This window comes from Cyanistes caeruleus, chromosome 7, assembly GCF_971803275.1.
Source record: "Cyanistes caeruleus chromosome 7, bCyaCae1.hap1.1, whole genome shotgun sequence".
In the NCBI taxonomy this organism is placed as follows: domain Eukaryota; kingdom Metazoa; phylum Chordata; class Aves; order Passeriformes; family Paridae; genus Cyanistes; species Cyanistes caeruleus.
In genome coordinates, this window is record NC_141707.1 from 26,245,408 (window position 1) to 26,267,647 (window position 22,240).

General features: G+C 63.4%; 4 protein-coding genes across 12 annotated transcripts; 1 reads left to right on the forward strand and 3 right to left on the reverse strand.

The window, feature by feature from the left end:
• Nucleotides 1–638: 638 nt before the first annotated feature.
• SLC11A1 (solute carrier family 11 member 1) lies at nucleotides 639–6,980 on the reverse strand. 4 transcript variants are annotated; one of them, XM_023931193.2, is made up of 15 exons: nucleotides 6,913–6,974; nucleotides 6,196–6,329; nucleotides 5,417–5,539; nucleotides 5,019–5,138; nucleotides 4,150–4,256; nucleotides 3,989–4,059; nucleotides 3,814–3,881; nucleotides 3,526–3,681; nucleotides 3,230–3,388; nucleotides 2,967–3,056; nucleotides 2,677–2,796; nucleotides 2,076–2,225; nucleotides 1,921–1,994; nucleotides 1,333–1,486; nucleotides 639–1,249 (listed from the first exon to the last, which is right to left on the reverse strand). In XM_023931193.2, exons 1-15 carry the CDS (start codon nucleotides 6,929–6,931, stop codon nucleotides 1,148–1,150), a joined length of 1,647 nt encoding a protein of 548 aa, XP_023786961.2. In that variant the 5' UTR covers nucleotides 6,932–6,974; the 3' UTR covers nucleotides 639–1,147. The 4 variants fall into 4 exon arrangements, with proteins under 4 accessions (XP_023786961.2, XP_086754874.1, XP_086754873.1 ...); XM_086898748.1 differs by having other exon boundaries at nucleotides 3,526–3,881; nucleotides 5,019–5,071; nucleotides 6,913–6,980; XM_086898747.1 differs by having other exon boundaries at nucleotides 3,526–3,881.
• Nucleotides 6,981–7,787: 807 nt separating this feature from the next.
• On the reverse strand, nucleotides 7,788–10,547 carry CATIP (ciliogenesis associated TTC17 interacting protein). 5 transcript variants are annotated; one of them, XM_086898750.1, is made up of 10 exons: nucleotides 10,504–10,547; nucleotides 10,274–10,366; nucleotides 9,888–10,100; nucleotides 9,704–9,759; nucleotides 9,316–9,402; nucleotides 9,027–9,197; nucleotides 8,716–8,840; nucleotides 8,551–8,627; nucleotides 8,363–8,447; nucleotides 7,788–8,130 (listed from the first exon to the last, which is right to left on the reverse strand). In XM_086898750.1, exons 2-10 carry the CDS (start codon nucleotides 10,347–10,349, stop codon nucleotides 7,827–7,829), a joined length of 1,194 nt encoding a protein of 397 aa, XP_086754876.1. In that variant the 5' UTR covers nucleotides 10,350–10,366; nucleotides 10,504–10,547; the 3' UTR covers nucleotides 7,788–7,826. The 5 variants fall into 5 exon arrangements, with proteins under 5 accessions (XP_086754876.1, XP_086754879.1, XP_086754878.1 ...); XM_086898752.1 differs by having other exon boundaries at nucleotides 7,884–8,130; nucleotides 8,363–8,451; nucleotides 10,504–10,543; XM_086898751.1 differs by lacking the exon at nucleotides 10,504–10,547 and having other exon boundaries at nucleotides 7,884–8,130; nucleotides 8,363–8,451; nucleotides 10,274–10,488.
• A 91-nt stretch (nucleotides 10,548–10,638) lies between these two features.
• PNKD (PNKD metallo-beta-lactamase domain containing) lies at nucleotides 10,639–22,147 on the reverse strand. 2 transcript variants are annotated; one of them, XM_086898756.1, is made up of 10 exons: nucleotides 22,049–22,147; nucleotides 21,448–21,664; nucleotides 13,284–13,399; nucleotides 12,968–13,080; nucleotides 12,678–12,736; nucleotides 12,460–12,552; nucleotides 12,062–12,225; nucleotides 11,859–11,945; nucleotides 11,633–11,748; nucleotides 10,639–11,441 (listed from the first exon to the last, which is right to left on the reverse strand). In XM_086898756.1, the coding sequence occupies exons 1-10, from the start codon at nucleotides 22,074–22,076 to the stop codon at nucleotides 11,268–11,270; spliced, it is 1,167 nt and encodes a 388-aa protein (XP_086754882.1). In that variant the 5' UTR covers nucleotides 22,077–22,147; the 3' UTR covers nucleotides 10,639–11,267. The 2 variants fall into 2 exon arrangements, with proteins under 2 accessions (XP_086754882.1, XP_086754881.1); XM_086898755.1 differs by lacking the exons at nucleotides 21,448–21,664; nucleotides 22,049–22,147 and adding an exon at nucleotides 14,387–14,492.
• TMBIM1 (transmembrane BAX inhibitor motif containing 1) lies at nucleotides 14,775–20,698 on the forward strand. The gene is made up of 12 exons (XM_086898757.1): nucleotides 14,775–14,910; nucleotides 17,864–18,108; nucleotides 18,213–18,295; nucleotides 18,366–18,430; nucleotides 18,557–18,610; nucleotides 18,720–18,770; nucleotides 18,924–18,963; nucleotides 19,089–19,126; nucleotides 19,346–19,433; nucleotides 19,541–19,636; nucleotides 19,888–19,941; nucleotides 20,039–20,698. Exons 2-12 carry the CDS (start codon nucleotides 17,892–17,894, stop codon nucleotides 20,180–20,182), a joined length of 930 nt encoding a protein of 309 aa, XP_086754883.1. The 5' UTR covers nucleotides 14,775–14,910; nucleotides 17,864–17,891; the 3' UTR covers nucleotides 20,183–20,698.
• Nucleotides 22,148–22,240: the final 93 nt, after the last annotated feature.

A 22,240-nucleotide genomic window follows, 5' to 3' on the forward strand; every position in this document is an offset into this window, starting at 1 on the left:
TTCAAGCAGCCAGAGGCCGGGCCAACGCGGAGGCGGGGGGGAGGTACCGCCCCACCCCGTCCGCCATCGCCCTTTTAAGGAAGGGGACATTCTTCACATAAACAAGCGCGGCCCCCGGGAGCGGCGCGGGGGGGGGGGTCCCTTCCCGGAGTGGGGGGCACGGGCGGGGGGGGTGTCCGGCCCCCAAAATTCCCCCTGCACTACCCGGCCGGCGTGGGTCGGGAAGTGTGATTTTGGGGTGGGGGGGGTCCTGGGGAGAGGGGGGAGCCTTGAAACAGCCAGGGAGCGTCTCGCAAGTGCGGACCGCGGCGGGGGCCGAAGCGCGGTGGGACCCCCCCCCCCCCCTCCCCGCGGTGCGGGACCGGGGAGGGCCCGAGCGGCTTCGCATCCGCATCCGGCGGTACCGGCAGGCGGGAAACGGGGCATCCGGGGCGGGAAGGGCACGGTGGGGCCCCCGACAGCCCCGCTCCCCCCGCGGGAATGCAAAAAGCTGGCGCGGAGCCCCCCGCGCCGCCGCGGCCACGCGTTGGCAACTCCGCCCAGTCCCCCGCCCGGGACAGAGGGGCCGTCCCCGGGGTACGGCTGGCCCGGGGGTCCCCGCCCCACACCGGGGCCACGCAGCAGCAGCGAGGCCGAGGCCAGGTTACAAACACGCCGTTTATCAGCCGTCCCCCGCCCCCCGAGCTGCGGAGCCCCGCGTGGGGCTGGGGCCGGTCCCGGGCCGGCGGCGGGCGGTGCGGGGTGGTTAGCGGTCCCCAGCCGCAATTAGCGGTCCCCGGCCGTAATTAGCGGTCCCCAGCGGTGATTAGAAGTCCTGGGGGCCGGCGGTTCCTGGCAATAATGAGCAGGGAAGTCTCCGACGCGGCTCATTCACTGAAGCGTCTGCAGCGAGGGATGGGAGAAGTCCCCGCTGCCATCCCATTGCCTCCCATCCAGCCTGGAGCAGCAGCCCGGAATTGGCGGGGGCTGGGCTGGGAAGAAGCGCTGAGCTCTGAGATCTTGGGGGGAGGTCTGCCGGTCTGTTAACCCTTTCCTTGCTGGGTGCATCTCTGGTTACAACATTCCCGGACTCGGAGTGGCAGCAAATCCGTGTCCGCTGTGAGGAGGCCGCGCACGGCAGGGACGTGGGGATAAGGGATGGGATCTGTCACCATGTCCCTGTCGGCTCGAGGGCGAGACCAAAATTGAAGCGGCTGTGGTGGCCCCGGGCTAGGAACCGGGCTCCGTGCGCGATGCTGCATGTCCAGATCTGCAGGGGCAAAGAGCACACACAGCTCGATGAGCGCTCAGCAGGGACACTGGCCCGCCCCTATCCCGCCCTGCCAGCCCTACCAGGTAGGCGACGAAAGCCACGTAGAGAGCCAGTAGCAGGCCCAGGGGAATGTGGTACTCCAGGCCATGCAGTGTTGGCAAAAAGTCCACCACGAAGTAAACGTTGATGGTGCAGACCAGCCCCGTGATGAGGGTCATCAGCACCTTCCCTGGGCTGTGAGCAGAGCAGTGGGCATCAGTGCCAGGGCAGAGCCCTCACCCTGGGGCCACTGGGCACAGAGGGCTGGGGAGGCTGAGTTTATAGGTGAACCAGACCCCAGCTGGGACATCTCTGCACCCCACAGCTGTATTTCACCCTGTGGCGGGGCTCTAGGTGTGGACTTTGACCACCTTCCAAATCCAGGACTGGCAGTGCCAGCAGGATGCTGAGGGTCCAGGGGTGCCCAAGGAACCAGAGGTGTGACTGGGAGGAGGATGATGAGGGCAGTGATGGGGTCTGTTCCGCTCTGGCTGCCCTGGGCAGGTGACCCCTCCAATGTCCATATACTAATTGTCCCATGGCATGGTTTGGGGGGACAGGATGGGCCAAAGGGAAGGTGCTTGCAGCCACAGCTCCCCACTCTGCTTCCTCTGTGCCCTGGCACTCACAGGCTGTTGCTGAAATCCTGCATGAGCGGGTGCAGGCTGGTGAAGGTGAGGACAGGCAGAACGGCAAAAGGCAGCTGAAAGGAGAGGGGAATGAGGACATCAGGGCTGCCAGGCTGGGGTGTTTGGGCGCAGGTGATGCCCTCCCACCCCCTTACCAGGATGCTCTGCAGGACGTTGAGCAGGTCATTCATGCCTGTGAGGTGGCTGACATCCTTGAAAGCGGCCACGAAGACAGTGGGCAGGATGGCAAAGGAGCGGGTGAGGAGCACTCGGCTGAAGCGGGACCAGCGGAGCTGCAGGAAGCCCTGGAACATGGCAGAACCTGAAACCCTCGCTGCGCCTGGGGCACCGTGTCGGGGCGACCCCCTAAACCCTGGCCGGGAGGAACATGGGGGGCATCTCCCCCTCCTTTATGCCAGAGCACCGGGCGGGCTCTTGCAGGGCTGCCGGGCCCCACTAGGTGTCACCTTCCACTCATTAAGAGAGGATCTAATTAATTAGAGAAACATTGCATGGGGCACCCACAGGGTGCAGTGGGTGAGCACTGTCTCCATCCCCCCTCCTGGGGAACAGGGACACTGGTGCTAGCAAGCTGCCACCCTCCACCTCCCTGCAGGAATGCTGGGCAATTAACTCTTCCAAATACCCCTGGGGGAGTGTGCTGCCCACAGAAACCCTCCAGCCAGGCCCCGCCCGTGATTTCCCTGCTCTCAGCCCCTCCCTGTGGGGGCAAGGGCCAGCATTGCTATCTCTCACCTCCATGACGAACTGCCCAGCGTAAGTCCCGGTCATTGTGGAGCTCTGTCCCGCTGCCAGGATCCCGATGCCCCAGATGTACAGTGCCACTGCCCCGAAATAGCAGCCCAGGATGACACCCTGTGTAAGGACACTCCAATGGGCACCCTAAAGCGTCCCCTACCCCAGGCATTCCCATCAGCTCCCAGCTTTCTAGTGGGGTTAATAATCACCCCAGGGGCCAATGGGGAGAGTGATATATCCCCTAAATGGGAATGGATGCTCACTGGACACAGGCTGGTGCCACTCACCCCCTGGTAGATATCCACAGAGACTGTCTTGTTGTTTGTGGGGAAGATGCTGGCGTAGTGGCTGATGCTGCTGTTGATGCACTTGTTGTGCTGTAAGGCATGGCAGGCATGAGTGTGACAGCCACCCAGCAGCTCCCACAGGCACTGGGGGATCCCCACACATCACGTCTCGGGGAATGAGAACGTGCAATCCCCAGGGGATGCTCATCCTGCCCATGTCCACAGCTGGGCACAGCTCCCCGTGCACATGAGGTGACACTCACCACGTCCTCATTTCGCTGGTGGTAGAAAGCCTCGCCGAAGACAGCCATGACAAAGAGGTTGATGAGGAAGGAGACAAAGAGGGCCAGGCAGGACTCAGTCAGGAAATACATATTGGCCTCCTGCACCGCCTCCTTCTTGGACCGGTCGATCGCCCGTGTCTGGGCATGGCCAGTGGCACAGGTGTCACGGGGTCATGTGAGCACCCCTGTCCCACAGCCAGGACCAGCTGGTCCCCACCAAGTGTACCCTGAGGCACCCTGGCAGAACAGTGCCCATGGCAGTGCCTTGATCTCACCTTGACCAAGGAGGAGTGGAGGAAGATGTTATGGGGCATAATGATGGCACCAATGATGCCCATGGCCTGCAGCAGCTCCTTTCGCCCACAGCCCGGGCAGCTGGGCAGGAAAATGCCCTTCAGCACCTCCACTTGCCCTGGCCTCACCACCATGTACTGTGAAGCAGTGAGAAGGGGCACTGTGAGCTGCCACCCCCCTACCACAGGCTGGTAGCAGTGGGGACACCAAGTGGTGGGGTCCCTTGCCAGCCTTACAGGAAAAGGGTTGTCCCCAGCTCCCCCCTTCACCTCATAGCCAAAGGTCAGGGCCATGATGGTGATGAGGAGGCCAAAGAAAGCCTCCAGTTTGCGGAGCCCTAGAAAGGTAAAGAGATGGGGTGGAACAGAGCAGGGGACACTGGTGCCACATGGCCACCAGGGCAGCCTGGGTGATAATACCCCCAGCCCTCATCTTGGCACTCACCATACTTATCGAGGAAGAGGAAGAAGAGGGTGTCCACAATGGTGATAAGGACCCCACCCCAGAGGGGGATGCTGCAGAATGGCCAGGGGTGGGATTAGATACGTGGCCCTCTGTGGAGTAGGCCCTTGGGGAAGGCTGGGGGTCCCTGTGAGGGGGCTCACCGGCCAGCTGAGAGCAGGCTGAAAGCAATGGCTGTCCCAATCACCTCCTGCATGTCGGAGCCGATGATGGCGATCTCAATCGTGAGCCAGAGCAGCACACGGGGCACCTGGAGGGGACAGGGCACCATGAGGTGCCTGAGCCCACAGTGGTGTGTAGCTCTGGGCAAGCTGGCACACCGTTCTGGGTGCAAATCCCTGTCTCCAGGCTGTAGCTGGCCATGCAGAGCAGCATGGGGACCCCCCTCAGCTTCTTTCACAACACAACCTCAGGATGAAAGACAGATGCTAAATCCGAGCCTGTTCCCTGCTCCCCCCCACCCCCATCCCTGCCCCATGAGAGCTGAGGATGGGACCCATCTGTCTGGATATGGGGGTTTGAGGGAGGTGGGGCAGAGGGATGTGTCCAACCCTCCTTTTGGGGTCCTGTCATTCAGCCAGCATCTCCTTGCTCGATCAGGATCTTGACATTTAGACGGGACCCCTAACACCCCCCCTCCATGTGATCCCTCCCCTCGACTCTCCCCAGTTTTCTGCCCCAACATGCACTGGCTTCCTGCGTCTCGGCTTCGCGTTGCTGCCCCGACGCCTGGGCTCACTCCCGTGGGGGACGCTCTCATGTGTCCCCAGGTCACACCAGGACACTGGTGTTTACCACCTCTCACCCCGGGCCCCTCTGCCGCAGAGGTGTGGGCACTAGGTGGGGGACACCGGGGCTTGGGGGGCTTTGGGGAGCCCCTGAGAGAGGCAGGTCTATCACAGCATCTTTCTGCTCTTCTCCAGCCCTGCAAGTCCCTGCTAGGACTGTCACCAGCCCAAGCACCGTGTCTGCCCCAGACCGCGACCCCAGGGGTCTCCCCGTGGTTGCTCACCTTGGGGTAATAGAGGTAGCAAATCTCGCTCAGGTCCTTCCCGGTCACCACACCTAGACGGATGGCCAGGCGCTGGCACAGCAGCCCCAGGACGGTGGCCCACAGCAGCACCCACAGCAGCTGGGGGGCAGGAGGGAGGGAGGCAGGAGGGACTGGGTACCGGACAGGATCCGGCCGCCCGGGGGTCCCCAGTTCAACCGGGGTTGCAGGGAACAGAGGGGGTGCGGGTGCTCTCCTGCCCAGTCAGAGGGGTGCCCCCCTGGGTGGCCTCTCCCTGTGCCGAGGGCCCCCGTGCCCTTCCTGCTCCCGGGCTGGGGAAGGCAGCTGCCGGGGCAGCCGTTGCTGCTGGAGAGGTTACGAAACCCCCGCCCGCTTCCTGAGCCCGGAGCGGGGCTCACCTTGAATCCCGCCAGAGCCCCGCATTGCAGGTCTGACTCCACGTTGCCTGGGTCCAAGTAGGCGATGCTCATGAGGAAGCCGGGACCGGTGAAAGCCCAGAGTTTCCTAAAGCTGAACCCAGGCTGGGACAGAGCAGCAGGTCAGAGCCGGGAGCTCCCGTTCAAAACCAGTGCCTCCTAATTGCACATCCAGTCCCCTTTAGCCCAGTGCTGCCCGTGTGGATGTGTTTAGCACATGGAGGTCATTTTCCTGACTGTTGGCAGCAGTGCTGGAGGGGCAGTGAGTCCCGTCTCACCCATTGGACAGTGATTTGCAGGGGAGTCCCAGCGCTGTCAGGCACTATTAATTGCATCCCATGGAATTCCGCTGCTGTCCTCTGCTTTTGCTACTCCACCCGACTAGGGAATCCATTCCTTCCCCTCCTCTGTTACACTGCCCCGAGACCAGACAAGGATGGAGGTGGCTGGTGGGGTGCAAGCAGCCTTGGGGAGCCCCACTGGGCTCATCCATGGGTGGCCCAGGAGGTGTGTGAGCAGTGGGGTGATCCTTGCCCCATTGTCTCAGTTTCTCTGTCTGGACAACTTTAAACATGGAAACTCCCAACAAAAGGCTGTGACTTGCCTGAGCTGGGTCTGGGGTGCTGGGGGCATGTCCCCTGGGCATGAGCCAAGACACATATTCCCCACTGCAGTGGCCTTTTGTCTCCCCACCTCCCCGCAGCTCCCTGCAGCACTGTCCCACTCCCCCACCCTCCCTGAGACAGCCTTGCAGTGCCTACCCCACTGCCCTTGGGGATGCTGATGAGCTCTGCCAGGTAGGTCTGGTCCTGAGTGCCAGGGTGCTGCAGAGGCTTGGGGCTCCTGCCAGTGCTGTAACTCTGCTCTTGGCCCCTGTTCAGGGACCTGGTGAGGCCTGAGGGGGACAAGAAAGAGGAGGGGAGGTGGCAGCCTGCCACGGGAACGAGGACACTGGTGGGCTGGCAGCCCTGGTACCAGCTTCCTCCAGTCCCACCTGACCCTGCCTGATGAACCTCATGGGGGACAAGCACCAGTTTCCCAAGAGGGCCATGACAATGACTTTATGGGATCTATCAAAGGCTACCCAAAGGGATCAGATGCCACCTCCTGCTCAGGTGCCCCTAAACCCCTTGGTCTCAGCCCCGTCTTCTCCAGTCCAAGAACCAAGTGTGTTTCTGGGCAGCAGGGACAGGAGGGGACCCTGCCCCATCTCCTGCTGCTGGATGGGCATTGGGTGAGGACAAAAAGCTGGTATTGGTCCTAATCCCCCCTCTGCAGCCCACCTACATCCTGGGTATTGGCTGAATCACATTCCCAGGCTTGAGGGAACAGAGGATGAGGCAGGTGGGGAATCCAGGACAGGCTGGGAGAGATGGTGCCCACTGAAAGATGGAGCACAGCAACCCAGGGTGGAGGGAAGGGGGTCTAGGGGGACAACAGCAGGCACAAGGGAACCCAAGAAGTGTTGTAAGACTCACCTGGTTCCAGTGATGCCATGGGTGGACCCGGTCCAGCCACAGTGCTGAGGCTCCCTGATTTCAGCACTGAGTGCAGTGCTGGCAGCCCAGCTTTTAAAGGACCCCCCGCGGTTGTGTCATTCCCCCGCCCTCCCTCAGGAGGAGAGGAGAAGGATAGGAGAAGGAAGTGCTCCTTCCCTACCCCTATGAGCACAGAGTCTCGGTTCCCCCCCGGTGCCAGGAGGCCCCTTCCCTCCCCTTTGCCTCACACACGTGCAAACACGAGTCACCCTCACTGGGGCGTGGGAAGATGTCTGCATGTCACTCTCCATCACATGCCAAAGGTTCTGCTTGGGTGACTGGGGGGACAGGGGAATGTCCCACAGAGCGAGAAGGGAGGGCTGGCCCCACGGGAGTAGGGGAAATGCCATAGAAGTGGGAGTGAGGAGGAAGCAGGCACATGTTGCATAAGGAGACCAAAATGCACCCTTAGCTGCTGCGGGAAGCACCCAGCCAGGCAGGCTCTGTGGCACAGGGCGCTCACATCACCCTCGGGTGCAGGGACCCTCCCGCCAAAGATGGGGTGCCAGTGTTGCAATGGCAAGCTGTGCCAACAAAAGTGGGGCACCCCATCCCCAGGACCCTCATGGCTGTGGAGGCGGAAGGGGGAGCAGCTCAGGTGCTCCTGAGGGTGCCTGGTTAGTACCAGCTGCCCATCTTGGGGTGCCCTTCTGCCAGCCAGGCTGTGTCCCACAGGGAGGTGAGCAAGGGGTGTCCCCCGGGATCATGTGGGATGGTGGAAGGCGCAGGGATCTGAGCCTAGCCCTGCTCCAAAGTGCACCCCAGGCACCCTCCACCCCCTAAGGAAGGGCTAGAACAGCTGTGAGTGGCACAGGGTCCCACCCAGAAGGCATGATAGGGCTTTAGCACACAGCTCAGCTCCACCTGCCCTCCCTGAGCCTCAGTTTCCCCAAAGCAAATGAGACTGGACAGGCAGTGCTGGCTGCTTTATTTGCTGTCAGCTGGAGGGTGGCCAGGTGGGGAGTTGGGGAGGGGGCTGGTAGCCCCAGTGGAGGAAAAGGGGGTCCCAGTGGGCCGCTGGTAGGCAAAGAATTCTGCAGCAAAGGAGATGGGGTCCTGTGGCTGCTGGAGGAGCAATGCCCGTAGGAAGTCAGACAGCAGTGCCCGGACCTCGGGGTGCTGCTGGAGGTAGGCAGCATGGGATAGTTGCAGCTCCTCCTGGAGTGGGGTGGACAGGGTGGGTGAGATGAGCATGAACACACATTTCCTCCCTGGGCAGTGCCAGGCTGAGGGGGACAGGAGCCTGGGTCCTTTCCCACACTTAAGAAGGTGTGAAGAAGGATGTTGGTCAGCCTGCCCCCTCAATGTGCCTCCTGGGCATACCAGGGGAGGCCCTGCTGGAGACTGGCACAGCCCCATGTCCCCTTGTCCCCACGTCCACCCATCTTACCTTCCTGTCCAGGAAGCAGGAGCAGAGCTGGATGTCCTCCTCCCAGTCCCGGGGCTCTTTGGGGAAGGGGAGCTGGGGCTCAAACCTACCTGGCAGCAGAAAGGCAGGGCAGGGTGTTCCCTCTTGACTTCCAGACAGCGGGCAGGGGCAGCCCGTGCTGGGAGGCACAGTCCTCCCCTCCTCAGTACCTGAACTGATGAGGATGGACTCATCCTGTAGAAGCATTAGCACCGGGGAGCCAATCTGCATCAGCTGAGCCAGATGCCTGAGAGGGGAAGAGCCCTTGACCTCCCCATCCTGGGTCCCACCAGACTGACAGGGCTGGGGTGCCTCTGATGGACCCCTGCCCTTACCCATTGGGGAGGAAGCTGCTGTGCCAGACAGTGGAGGCGCCTGTGCTGGTGTGCACGGCTCGCTCGATCACAAACACCTCCGTCTCTGCCGAGCCCACTGCCTGCCGCTGGATGCCCAGGGCAGACTGGGGGCGGTACACCCAGGGCTCAGCCTTGTCTCAGAGTCACCCCTGCCCCCAGGTGCCATCCCCATGTGTCCCCTCATGCTATTGAACACATTCTGCCCACTCCCACTTCCCACATCCCATCCTGGTTACCCCAGCCTGACCCAGATGCCCCCATCCCACAGGCCCCCCTGGCTGGTGGCTCACATAGCTGCAGGTGCAGAGGTCACCCTCGGTGTTGATGGCTGGGAAGACAAGGTCTGGGGGCATTGTCTGCCGGCGTGCCAGCACCCTCAGCAGCAGGAGGCTGGCACCCTCCAGCAGCAGCCCCCGCAGCTTGGCCTGGCTGTAGTGGAAGCTCTGGCACTCTGGCTCTGCCTGCAGAGGGACCTGGCTACCTCACAGCTCCAGCATCCCCAGATGCCTGGTGCACCCCTGGGGAGACAGGCCAGCTGTGCTGCCCCCTCCCAGGATGTGACCCTACCCTCAACCTTACCTCTCCCTCCTGCAGGGTCTTCGTGACAGTCATCCCATGCTCGTGGCTCACAATGTGGGTCGTCTTCTCTGTGGGGTATGGTCTGAGCTGCGGGAGGGGTGGGAGGCACGGGGTGGAGGGTAGATCCAGGGCATCCCCCCCTCTGAGGCAGCACTCCCCAGCACTGCTGTCAGCCGGGGTACTGTGCCAGCTGCCACTGAGGGGATGGGGACCAGCAGAGCTGGAGTCCAAGCACGACCAGGGACACCAGACTACCCACAGTAGCTTTGCAGGGTGCACAGCCCCCAGGAAGGTGCCACTGCAGGGCACACCCCAGGCCCTGCAGAGCACACCCCAGGCCAGCAGGTAGAACACAGGGAAGAGGACACGCCACCACTGTATCAGTCACCTCCAGGCACTCCTGCTCCTCCTGCTCCAGGGTCTCCAGCTGCCAGGTCACATAGGCTGGCAGAGCAAAGCCATGCTCAAACAATGCCGTCGGCACTATCCCCATTCCCTGTCCTGGGGGCAGGTGGGCAGGGATGTTCCAGCCCCGGGGAGGAAGGAACACCCTAAATCTACCCCTGGCTCACCTTTGAGAGTGCTGGAGGCAGGCACACCATCCCGCTTGCCTCGGAACCTGGTTTGCACCAGGACGCAGCTCTGCATCGGCTCACCTTCCCGCTGGTAGGGTGCCCACTGGGCTGCCATCCACCACTGGCCCTCTGCCTTGTCCCTTGGTGAGGCCCCCACGGCCACCACTGCCAGCGTCTCAGCAAACAGGCACCACTCCAGCTCCTTCAGCCCTGCATGGAGAGACGGTGACCCCGACACCGAGGGACAGTGACCGCGAGGAGACGGTCACTCTGGTCACTCTCTCCCGGAGAGACTGTCACCCCCCTGTCTCCATTTCCCCCACCCAGGCTGGGCCGAGCCCCTGGTGCGGCGGGACAAGGGGGAGGCTGGAGGGAGCACGCACCGATGAGGCTCAGGAAGCCGGCAGCAGCGTCCGCCATGGTCGGGGCCTCCTGTGAGCTCTCGGGAGGGGGCTCCATGCCTCGCCTGGGGGCTCCTGCTGCCGGACCCTCGGGTGAGGGGTACCCCGAACCGCGGTGCCCGCCCCACGCGTGACCCTGGGGGGGCAGTGACCCCCGCCCCGCCTCTGCAGCCCCCAGCCCCCCGTGCCCCCCGTCCTCCCCCCGGCCGCACCGAGCCCGCCGCCCCCGACGCCTCCCCGTCTCCCGGGCAACGCCCTGGCCACGCCTCTTAAAGGGGCCGCGCCCCGCCGCGGGGTTCAGCGCCGCCGTGTCCCCGCCGGCGAGGAGAGAAAGGGACGAACAGGTGTAAAATCGATCCAGTCTTTTATTTGGGGCGTGGGGGTGATTGTGGCTCCGATCCCCAGTGAAGAGGCACCCCCCGTGCCCCAGCAGTGTGTCCCTACGGCCCCGTTCCAGTGTGTGTGTGTACGTACAGGGGGGGCTCCGGATGGGGCGCTGGACAGGAGCCCCTCGCCTGGAGGTAGTACTGCCGGCCCCCCTCCCTTGCTGGCTCCATCCCAGCCCCCACAAAGGAGATGCGCAACACTGGGGGCTTCAGGGGAGGGGGCTGAGTGGTGCTGGTGGTGGAGGAGAAATTGTAGACTCCCAGAAAAATGGGGGGGGGGGGGGGGAGGGAGGGAAAAAAGCCCTTGGTGCCATTCCTATAGCCCCAGCAGTGAAGCGGGGGGCTACAGACCCCCCAAAAGGGGATTGAGGTGCTTCTATATGACAGCTGGTGACCCCCAAGTTTGAGGGAGCAAAGGCAGGGATCACATATGGGGTGCCCACTTAAGGGGTGTCCACTCTTCCCCCTGCCCCAGCCCTGCACCGCAGGAGGGAGATTCACAGCAAAACAAACCATACAGTCTTGGTCCCCTTGTGTCCAACCATCACCCAGCCCGGTGGAAAGGGGGGATCCAGGGTGTGGGGTGGGATCTAGGTGGCTTGGTAGAGGTCCTTGCGCCTCCGCACTTCTTTGAGGACGCGGGCACGAAAGGCGTCCGGGTCCTCCCCCATGCCCTGCCACAGTCCTAGTGCCTCCTGCAGCTCTGGCCGGTGGGTACGCAGGAAGGGGTTGTAGGTCTGCTCTTCCCCCAGCGTGGAGGGGCACTGTGGGGGCAGCTGCTCAGCTCCCCTGCTGGAGGCTGCATCCCCGGCAGGGAGCTGGGAATGCCCCCGGCTCCCCCTGCCCCTATGGCACCCACCATGCAAGAGGGTGTTGGGGTGCAGCATCCCTACCAAGGGAACCCCGTGAGGGGTTGGGGTGGTGGGTGCTGCACACAGGGACCCCCAGGCCTCACCGTGCTCCTTTTCTCCTGGCGTTGCTGCACTGCCCACTGCAGCTTCTGCTCCAGTGCAGAATTGTCCTGCTCCAAGAGGCTGGCAAAGGTCAGGCACTCCAGTGCATATTCGTGGCCTGTGGACCCCCATACACAGCCCTTAGCATCACCCCCACCCAGCTCTCCACCTCGGCAGTGGGGACTAGAGGGACACCAGCAGCTCTGCCCTGCCGCTGGGGACACTCACCTGGCCAAAGCAGCGTGTCCTCGCCCAAGCCCATGGCCACGTCCAGGGAGGCGAGCATGGTCTCAGGGGAGCCCTCAAACGGCCTGCCTGGACCCCCACACAATCACCTGTCATGGGGAGGTCTGGGGATACCCCTAAGCCCAGCCCAGGGTGGGATAACCCCCCAACACCCCAACCCCTTGTCTGGAGTTGGGTGCACTCACCACAGCCAGCAAGGAAGAGGAGGTCCCCGGAGAAGAGGCAGGGGGGGCTGCCAAAGGGGCCCCCGTCCAGCACATAGACCATGTGTCCCACAGTGTGGCCAGGCGTGGCGAGCGCCTCGAAGGTCAGGCAGCCCACGCTCACCTTCTCCCTGTCTGCAAGTGGGCTGTGCCGGGAACAGGGGGCACCGTCAGGGTGCTCCCCCCAGCCCCAGCACCTCAAAATACGCACCTCCCCTGGCAACCCTTCCCGCACACTGGTGTCAGGAGTGTGCCAGCTCTCTGTCCAACGTGGTACTGGGGGGATGGACTGGTGGGTGAATGCCACAGACAGTGGGGGTTGGGAATGAAGCACACCCCCCCCAGATTTACAGGGGTTGCTAGGGGGGTGCAGGACTTACTTGGTGAGCTGTGGGATGGCATCGAGGGCGCTGCCATACACCTTGCAGGAGCTGTGCTTCTGGCAGAGTGCCTCGTTCCCTCCGCTGTGGTCCCTGCAAGACAGGGAGATCAGAGACCCTAAATGTACACCCCCATACTCCCCCCACTAAATGGGGCAGGGCTGGGGCAAGCTTCACAGCAGCTACCAACCCTTCCAGGGCCACCTCTTGCCCCTTACCAGTGTTTGTGTGTGCAGAATATGGCCTCCAGCATCACCCCCTCTTCTTCAATGGCAGCCTGGGAGTGGGGGGAAATATGGACAGAGATTAGGGGGAACAGAGAACCTAAATTCCAGTTTCCCCCTAAACCCTGTCTACCCCAGCTCTCTTGTCATGCTCCAATCTTGCTTTGGCCACTAAGGGCTGCAGATTAGGGGCAGATTTGCTCCCCTCTATCCCCAAAATACAGAGACGTGTCCTCACTTGGAGACAGCCAAACACCAGGTCAGCGTGGCTGTGGGGGTCTCACCTGTACAGCCAGTGGGTCAGAGGGGTCGATGACGGCCGCATGGCTGGAGCCAGTGTCGATGACCAGGTAGCTGTAGTTGTTGGAGAGCACAGGAATAGGCAGGATTTTCACCCCTGGGGAGGAACAGACAGAATCAGGGCATGACGCCCCTGGCTGGAAAAGAGGGAGTCCAGGCCAAACTCCCCACAGCTTACATCTAATTCTTAGTTAAACATGCTTCGGGCAATTCGGTGATGGCAACCCCACCCCACCCCAAAGAGCCAGCGCTGGGGGACACTGCAGGGCCGTGGCGTGGGAGGGGCTCGCCAGGACTCACCAGGGAAGCAGTAGGGCTGGGGCACGGAGTGGCCGTGCGGGTACCGCTCCCGGGCCTTCTTCACCTGCCGCTGGTAGAAGAGGTAGCCCAGGCGTGTGCGGGCGTACAGGCTGTACCTAGGGAGGGCAGACACCCCCAGGCATTAAACCCAGTTTCCCTCAGGAGCCCACTTGGGAAGGGGGATACTGCCGAGGCTGTGACTCACACAGGGAGCACATATAGGGCCACTTTCTCATTCGGGAGGGCTAGAGGTGGTGTGTGTGTACCCCACAGCCCAGATGTGTAGCGAGGGCTGGGCTGGTTCCCCAAGCAGGCACCCTGCATTGAGCAGCAAGGACTGGGGGGGGGGCGTTGCTGCGGGGCGCTCACCAGGAGGGGCTGGAGGGGGCTGTTCTTCCCCATGCTCCGGGGGACACGTGCTCAAGCTTGACATGGTCTGGGGAATCAGGGAAGGGAATGGGCCGAGGAAAAGGGAGGCAAGAAAAGCCCCCGTGTATGTGGGGGTGCAAAAGATAACAGGCTGCGGGGCTCGGAGGGAGCTCCCCGTTTGCACAGCAGCGATATGGGACGGTACGGGGAATGGTGCAATAACGGACATGTAAAGTGGCGGGTTGCAAAGCCCATTCCCGTCCGAGGGCACCCCCGGATGGCACACCGGGAGCGATCCCTGCAGTAGCCGAGGCTCCCCTGCGTCTGCGGCGGCGGGAGCCCGAAACTGGGGAGCAGGGGCTCCTGCCAGCACCGGGTAGCCCGACCACAGCCGGGGCACCGGGGCAGGTCCGCGGCGACACCCGAGAGGAGGCGCCCCGCACGGGAGGGTGACCGGCACCGCGCGGGGGGAGCCGGTGCCCGATCCCCGGCCCCGGCGGCCGGACTGACCCCGCCCGCCCCCACTCCCCCGGCGGGATCGGGCTGAGCCCCAGCCCGGTCTCTCGGTGCCGGCGCGGCCGCAGGTTCCTCCCCGGGCGGCTCCGCACAAGCAGGGGAGGCTGCTGGGCCCTCCCTGCGGCGGCAGCACAAAGGCGGGCGGCGGTGGCTGCCAGCCTGCCCGCGGGGGTCCCGCAGCCGCGAACGCTCGCTCTTCCGCTCGCTCGCTCACTCACCCCAGGCGGAACAGCAGCGGGGCGGCGAAGGCCATGAGCGCGGCGGCGGCGCGGCGGAGGAGGCGCAGGCAGGCGGCCCCGAGCCCGCGCGCCCCGGCCGCTGCCGCCGCCGCCGCCGCCCCGCCGGGCCCCGCGGCCATGCCGCCAACCGGCGTCACGCGCCCGCCGCGCCCCCTGCCGGCCCCGCCGCCGCGCGCGACACCCGCCCGGAGGAGGGGATTCCCCCCCGCCGCGCCGAGGGGTGTCCCTCCCGATGACGTCACTCCGTGAGGAAGGGGGGGGTCCCTGAATGACGTCAGAGTCGGCGGGAGGGAAGTCCCGGGGGGACGGGCGAGAGCGGGTCCGTCCCGGGGAACGACAGGCGGGAGAGCGCACCCCGCTCCCGGTCGCCGGCCGTCCCGGCTGCAGGGCGCGGAGCCGCCGCCGGGGGGCGCGGTGGGCGGTGGCTGCCCCCGCCCCGTCCGACCCGTCCCGGCTCGTCCCGTCCGGTCGCGGCCGCAGCCCGACGGAGCAGCGCGCAGCAGGTAGGGTGGCCCGCCCCGCTCCGCGCCCCCCGCCGTTCCCGAGTCCCGCCTGAGGTCCCCGGCGGTGCCCCTCGTTCTCGCGACTCCGCTTCGTCCCTCCACCCCCCTGACCCTGCGCCCTCCGGTGCCGCGGCCGGCGAAGGGCTGTCCCAGCGCTCTCCCGAGCGTCCCGAGGGCCCACGGGGACTGGGCGAGGGTGGGCGGCCGGTCTCTAAAGAGCGGGGACGCGCTGGGACCCCCCGCTCCCCCGTCACCGGAGCGGGTGGGGGCACGTCGGGTTGAGGTCCGGCGGCGGGAGGAGGGGACACGGAGCGGCCCCGCGAGCAGGGACGCGGGGGAACAGGAGCCCTACGCGCGGGGTCCCTCGGTGGCGCTGGTGCTGTTTTCCGGACCCCACGCGATGGCGTGGCGGGGAATCGGGGCGCGGTGCGGGGTGGTCCGTGGGACGGCGGCGACACTTGTGCTGTGGAGGCTGTCCTCATGGACCCCGTGGGGTGTGCACGGCTTTGTGCCCGGCAAGGTGTGGGGGTGACACCATGGGGGTACGTGGGGACCAGTAGTGGGTAGTGTGGGGGTGCCGGGGCTGGGGTACAGGAAGACACCTCTCTCCCATGTCTGTGCCTCCGGGAGAGAGCTTGCAGAGGGACAGGGGTGTGGGAGTGGTGATGCTGAACCCCAACAAACTTGTGTCGTGTGTCAGCGGTGTGGGGCAGCAGGGACTTCTGGCCTGCTTGGGCCGTACTGACCCACTCGTACGAGCTGAGCAGCACTAGCCTGGGCTGGGCTGGGCCAGGACAAGTTCTGCCGTGTTGTGTTCGGCTGTGCTGTACAGAGCCGTGCTGTGCTGCAGGAGGCAGCTGTGCCCTGTTGTACTGTACCAGGCTGTGCCATGCTGTGCCAGGCTGAGCCACTCTGTGTTGTACCAACCCGTGCTGTAGTGGTGGGAGCTTCCAGGTTCTTCAAAACTGAAGTGCTTTCTCAGGCATCCTGAGTGTGGTGAGCTCTGTCCCCTGCCCCAAGCCATGATCCCATCCTGAGGTGGTTGTGTTTCCCCTGGGAACCTGTGGAGCTGGTGGCAGGGGCCTGAGCCTGGCAGGAATGTCAGGGTGGATGGTGGGGGCACAACCCTGTGCTTCCCGTGGGATCGTGACAGGGATGATGGTTGTCTATGCCCCATGAGCCTGCTACATGTGCCTTATCTGTGCTGAGTCACAGTGCCTGTGCAGAGTAGCACCCTGTCCCCAGGGACTGTGTCATGCTGTGGCCACTGAGCTGGCCCTGGCTTGCCATCTACCATCCAACTGGTGAACTTGGTTTCGGGACCGTGCAGTGCCATGGACCTGGGACGGTTCAGCTGCCTGCTTCCCAGGGTGTGGCAGCTGCTGGGACCCGTCAGGCTGGTTCCTTCTCTGTGCCCAAGGCTACCCCAATGGGTGGGAAGAGGAGGGGCTGGAGCAGTTGCGAGGTGCTGGTCATGGGCATAGGGTAGGACCCCAGTGATGACCTTGTGCTGGCCAGATACACCCCGCTTTCCCAGACACCTGGGGACACTGGTCCCCCCTGTAACTTGAGTGTCAGCCACAGAGGCTTTCCTGGGGTCAAGGTCCTATTTTGGGACCTTCCCTGACCTCACAGATGAGGCGGTACCAGAGGGTACCGTGTGCTTTCTGGGAAACCAGTGTAGAGAAAGTGAACTTCCTATCTGTGTGGTCACTGCCACGCCGGTTATTTTTGGCGCTGTCGTCATCGTGATGACGAAGGGCAGTGCGACTGTGGCAACTCTGCCGTGGCTGGCACAGTTGGATGGCAGGAGGGATAGAGGGACAGACACGGAACTGTTTCCCCCAGTCCGGCATTTCTGGCATGGGTGTGCCCTGCTGTCTGTCGTGGACATGTCTGTCCAGCCCTGCTGTGGGAAGTACTGGCGTCACACAGGAGGAAGTGCCCAATCCCCTCCCAGCCCTGGTCCTGGTTAGGTTCAGATCCTGGTTCCTTCCCTGGGATGGTCCCATGTTCACATCACCGCTGCGGGCAGGAGGGTTGTGGGGGGTCCTGGCACCTTCCTGGGGTCTGGCGCGCCGGGGCTGAGGGGGTGGGAGGTGGGTAAAGGCCTGGCACTGTCTACTGGCAGCGCTGTTGTTTTCCTGGCCTTGGAGATCCTGCTTTCCTTCTCCTGCTGGGACCAAGCCCAGCTGGCCCTGAGCCCAGGCTGCCTGCTCACAGCTGCTGGGGGCTCTGTGAGGGGGCCTGGTGTGGCCGAGAAGGGGAACTCAGCCCCAGGGGGGTCCCATCTCCACTCGCTGAGGAAGAGTCCATCTCCTGTAGAGGTGATGTGGGTGTCACTTCCCCTTATAACTCCCTCAGGGGACTCGGGAGTTCTGGAGCCCGTGTGACGCATGCAGCTGTTGGGTGGGGACACCCCCGAAATGGGGGGAGCAGTGGGATCTGTGGGGACTGTGATGAGGATCAGACCGTGTGTTTCCATCCCAGTCAGTCGGCAGGGTGGTGTTATTTGTCCTCACTGTGGTACTACCAGGAGCCCCAGACCAGCCAGGGGTGCTGCTCCTTCCTCCTTGGCAGTGTCAGGGTGGGCTTCAAAGACGGGAGAGGTCAGATCCCTTCTGAAAAGGTCACGTCCTCGATGCAGCTTGAGTCAGCGCGTGGCTGTGCCCTGCCCACGGCTGACCACTGACGCAGGTGCCGGGGACTCAGGGCACAGGAATGCGGGTGGCCCCGGCCAAGAGACAGTGGGGACATCCCTCGTCTGTTATTGACCTGCTGGCATTGAGGCTAACTTGTCCTTACTAATTAGAAGCCACTATTAAGGTGGGAGGGGGAAGTTTTGTGGCTGCACGATCACCTCTGTCCCCTTCTGTGGCTCCACTCACCAAGAACAGGTCCTGCCTGGGGAGGGGGACCTGTGCTGAAGCCCCACGTCCTCTGTCCCCTCCAGGTGCCTGTGAGAGACGCAGGGAGCCGGCATGTCGCAGCCCAGCGCACCCCCGGCCTACGATGACAAGAACCCCCTCTACCCCCCGCCCCCTGCGGGGTACCCCCAGCCTCCCCACTATGCCGGGGGGTACCCGCAGCCTGGGGGATACCCTGCGGGGGCAGGGTACGCGCAGCCAGGGGGGTATCCAGCATCAGGGGGGTACCCTCATCCGGGCATGGCCATGCCCACCATGCCTATGCGGTTTGGTAAGTGGGGCACCTCGGTTTATTTGGTGGAGGGCACTAGAAACAGGGGTGCTGTGAGGGGCTGCATGGCTGACTGTGGTGCTGAGGCGTGTCCACCACCACAGGTGACAATGGCCTTGGGGATGGCTCTCCCTTCCAATCAGTTGACTGGGATGATAGAAAAGTCCGGCACTCCTTCATCCGCAAGGTGAGTCCCAGGGGACCAGGGGCACCTGTCAGGGTGGGGGACCAAGTGCTGACCCCCCTGTCTCTTGCAGGTCTATGCTATCATCTCCCTGCAGCTCCTGGTAACGGTGGGAATCATCTCTGTGTTCACCTTTGTGTAAGTAGAGGGTTCCTCCTTACCTTTGTCCTGAAAAAGAGGGGAGCTTGAGTTCCTTGGAGAGTGTTCAGAGGTGACAGTAGCTGCTGTCTCCCCTCCCTCACACTTGTCCCTTCTTTCCCACAGTGACCCTGTCCGCTCCTTCGTCCGGAGCAATGCTGCCATCTACTACGCCTCATAGTGAGTAGGGGCTCTGCTGGCTCGTGCCCCCACATCCGCAGTCTCCCAGCCCAGGGGCTGATCCTGGTGTGGGGGTTGTGGGGCTGACACTTGTTGTCTCTCCTTGCAGTGCTGTATTCCTGGTGACCTACCTGGTGCTGGCGTGCTGCCAGGGTCCCCGGTGAGTCGCTAGGACCCCCAGGGTGGGGTGTGTGGGTATGGGGGGCATCTCCAGAGCATCAAGATAGGTTCCTGCCCTTGGGTCATCACCAGGGGACCAAGGGGACACATGAGTTGCTGTCACTAACTTACCTCTCTCCTCTTTTGTCCTCAGGAGACGCTTCCCCTGGAATATTATCCTGCTGAGCATCTTTGTGAGTGGGCTGGGACTGGCAGGGGGTCTTGATGGTGCCCCCATGGCACTCCAGCTCCCCAGGTGGGCTGGGAGGGATAGGAGGACATGTGGGCAGCCCACTGAGCTCACCCTTCTCTCCCACAGACACTGGCCATGGGGCTGATGACAGGCACGATCGCAAGGTATGCTCTGGGGACCCATGGTTGTAGGACCTGGGGTCCCTCCTGTCCTCCACAATGCAGCCAGCTCAACTGAGAGGCTGCCAGGAGCCAGGGGATGCTCCAGGCCCTTGGGCTCAGAGACTGCAGAGTTCCTCCTGCCCAGGATCGGGGCTGTGGGGGAGGGTCTCCAACACCCCTCTGGCAGGAGGATACTGAAGTGTGAGGTGACTTTCTTTGTAGCATGTACGAGACAAAAGCTGTCCTGATTGCCATGCTCATCACCGCCATTGTGGCCATCATTGTGACCATCTTCTGCTTCCAGACCAAGGCAAGGAGAGGGATGCACCCTGCCCTGCCCTCTGTGGGCCAGGTGCGGGGAGCTGGTCAGTGGAGACACCCTGGGCTCTCCTGTGACAGAGTCTGTGTCCCCATCAGGTTGATTTTACATCGTGTCCAGGGCTATTCTGTGTGCTGGGCATTGTGGTCATGGTGACCGGGATCATCACTGCCATTGTCCTCTCCTTCAAATATGTGAGTGGGGAGGACAGAGGGACTGTGAGGTTGGGTAACCTCAGGGCTGGTGCAGGCAGGGGGTTTGGGTGGTCCCTCTGCTGGGAAGCAGGGTGTGGTACCAGCCATGGAAGGCAGCTTGCCTGCAGGGAGAGGGTGCGTCAGCATCAGCAGCAGCTCCTCAGGAGCTGGGTGGGAGCAGGTCCTGCCCTGCCTTGCCTGCTGCCTGCCAGCACCCCGGCTCACCCTGCTCGTGTTCCCTTCCTGCGCAGGTGCCCTGGCTCCACATGCTGTACGCAGCCATCGGGGCCATCGCATTCACACTGGTGAGCTGACGGCTGGAGTGGGCAGAGGGTGTTGGGCAGGGACTGGGGAGGGAGGAATTCCCCCTTGGTCCTTGCCTGACACTGTCTGTCCCTGCAGTTCCTTGCCTATGACACCCAACTTGTGCTGGGGAACAGGAAGAACACACTGAGCCCTGAGGAGTATGTCTATGGTGCCCTCACCATCTACACTGACATCATCTACATCTTCACCTTCCTCCTGCAGATAGTGGGCCGGGATTAGCCCTGGGACCCCTCCTGTCCCTCTCCAGCTGCCCCTCACCCCTCCTCTGGTCTCTGTACAGGATAGTCCGCTTACTGTGACTCTTAATGCTTTGGCATTCCTACCTGTAGGCTGCTAAGGAAAGGGATTCCCTTGATCATCCCCCAACAAGCCTCTGAGGACAGTGGGGGGGACTGGCTGCTAGCGTTTAGGCAGTTTAGCCCGGCTTTGGCACTGCTTACCAATGCTGTGCCAATGGCATTGAGCTGGCAGCGGAATGTCACAGCCCTGCCTGGGCACAGGGAGCTGGCAGCGGCTGCTGGGATCATGTTGGGATTTTTTGGCAGAGAACAGTTGGTGTCATTCACTCTGTGCCTTAAATGTGGCTCTGGCTAAGCCCCCTCTCTGAGCCAGGGCTGTGCCCAGTGTGGGCAGGGGGCAGCTGGGGCCTCCGTGGCAGAGCTCACATTGCAGAGGCCCTGCAGCCACAGATGTGGGCGAAGTTGCACTTGCTAAATAAAACACTTCAGTTTTCCAGACGGTCCCTGTCTTACTGGTGTGGAAACTCCCTCTAAAAACCTGTGGGCAGCCTCAGTGGGGGCTGTGGCCTGGTGCAGCACAAACACTGCTTTGGGATGGGAAAACCAAGGTCAGCCTGGCCTACCTCCCCTGTCTGTAGGCCCTGCTGTTGTGGGCAGAAGCCCAGCTGCAGAACAGCTGGGTTCCCCACTGCTGAGGCAGGCAGAGCCTGGGGCTGAGCATTGAGGGAACAACCACAGTGGCACTGAGCTGTTTCACTTTATTTGTCGCTATTCAGCTCCACAAGCACTTCATGGTTTGGACAGGCGGGGATGATGCCACCGTCATGTGTTCCATGGGGTCGGTGTCCCCTTGGCCAGTCCCTCCAAGGTGCCACAGTGACATCCTGGGGAATGGGGGCAGCTTGGCTATGCCCCCCTGACCACCCTGCTGTAGCGCTCCGAATCATACTCGCCCTGGTTGGCTTCCTTCATTGTCTGGCGGATTTTGAGCTGCTCAAGGCGGTTTTTGTCCACTTGCCATTTGGCCAGGAGGAAGAGGATGATGCCAGAAGGCAATCCAATGGCCCTGCAGGACAGCCACCAGTCAAAGAGATGGAGAGTGGGCAGGCAAACAAGGGTGCTGTGCCATGCTGCGGCGACATGGGTAGTGCCCTGTTCAGCGCTGCAGACCCCCAAGACCCCTGAGCCCCACAGAGCAGCACAGCCTCCCAGTGCCGACCCTTTCCCACCACCTGAGCCACTCACCAGGCCACCCCCACCGGCTTCATCGGGTTCTTGCCCTTCTTGCGTGTGGGGATGTACTCCACCCCCTCGGGGAGCCCCCCGCTGCCAGGCTCGGGACTGGCCCGTTGTCCCGCTGGCCGCTGGCAGCTGTGCCCAAGGAGCCGTGTGCCCCGGGGGTCCGGCCGCCCCCAGGCCTTGGCAGGACACTCCACCAAGGGTCTTGCTGCCACCAGCAGTCCTGCGGGGAGAGAAGCATTAGGGAGGGACAGCCATTGGGTAGAGTGTGGGGGGCCCAGCCCGAGCTGCCTGAAGCTCCTGTCCCTGCCCTTACCCTTGCCCTTATCCCTTTTCCCTGCCCAGACTCACCCTGCCGCAGGCCCTGCCCGTCCGCCAGGGGGCGCGCGCAGGCGAGGCGGGGCCATGACTAATCCAATGGGGCGTGTCCAAGCGCGGAGGGGGCGTGGCCCTAAGCCCTCTCCTCAGCGGGGCGGGGAGGGGGTGCGTGTCGGGGCGCGTGTGCCGAAGGCCGCGGAACCGTGCCGTGAGGGCGGTGGCGGAATGGTCCCGGTGCTACCGCCCCGGGGTTACCCCTGCTCCTACCCACCCTCCCGCCCGCAGTTACCCCGCAATCCGCCTCGCGCCGCCGCCATGGTGCCGGTGTGCGGCGGCTCCGCTGCATGCCGGGAGCTGCAGTCTCGCCACACAGGGACTGTCGGCGGGCGGCGCCGCAGGTGCTTGCGCAGAAAACTACATCTCCCAGAGTGCACCGCGCAGGGCGGGGCCGGCCCGCCCCGCTGGCGGAAAGGGCGGGGTC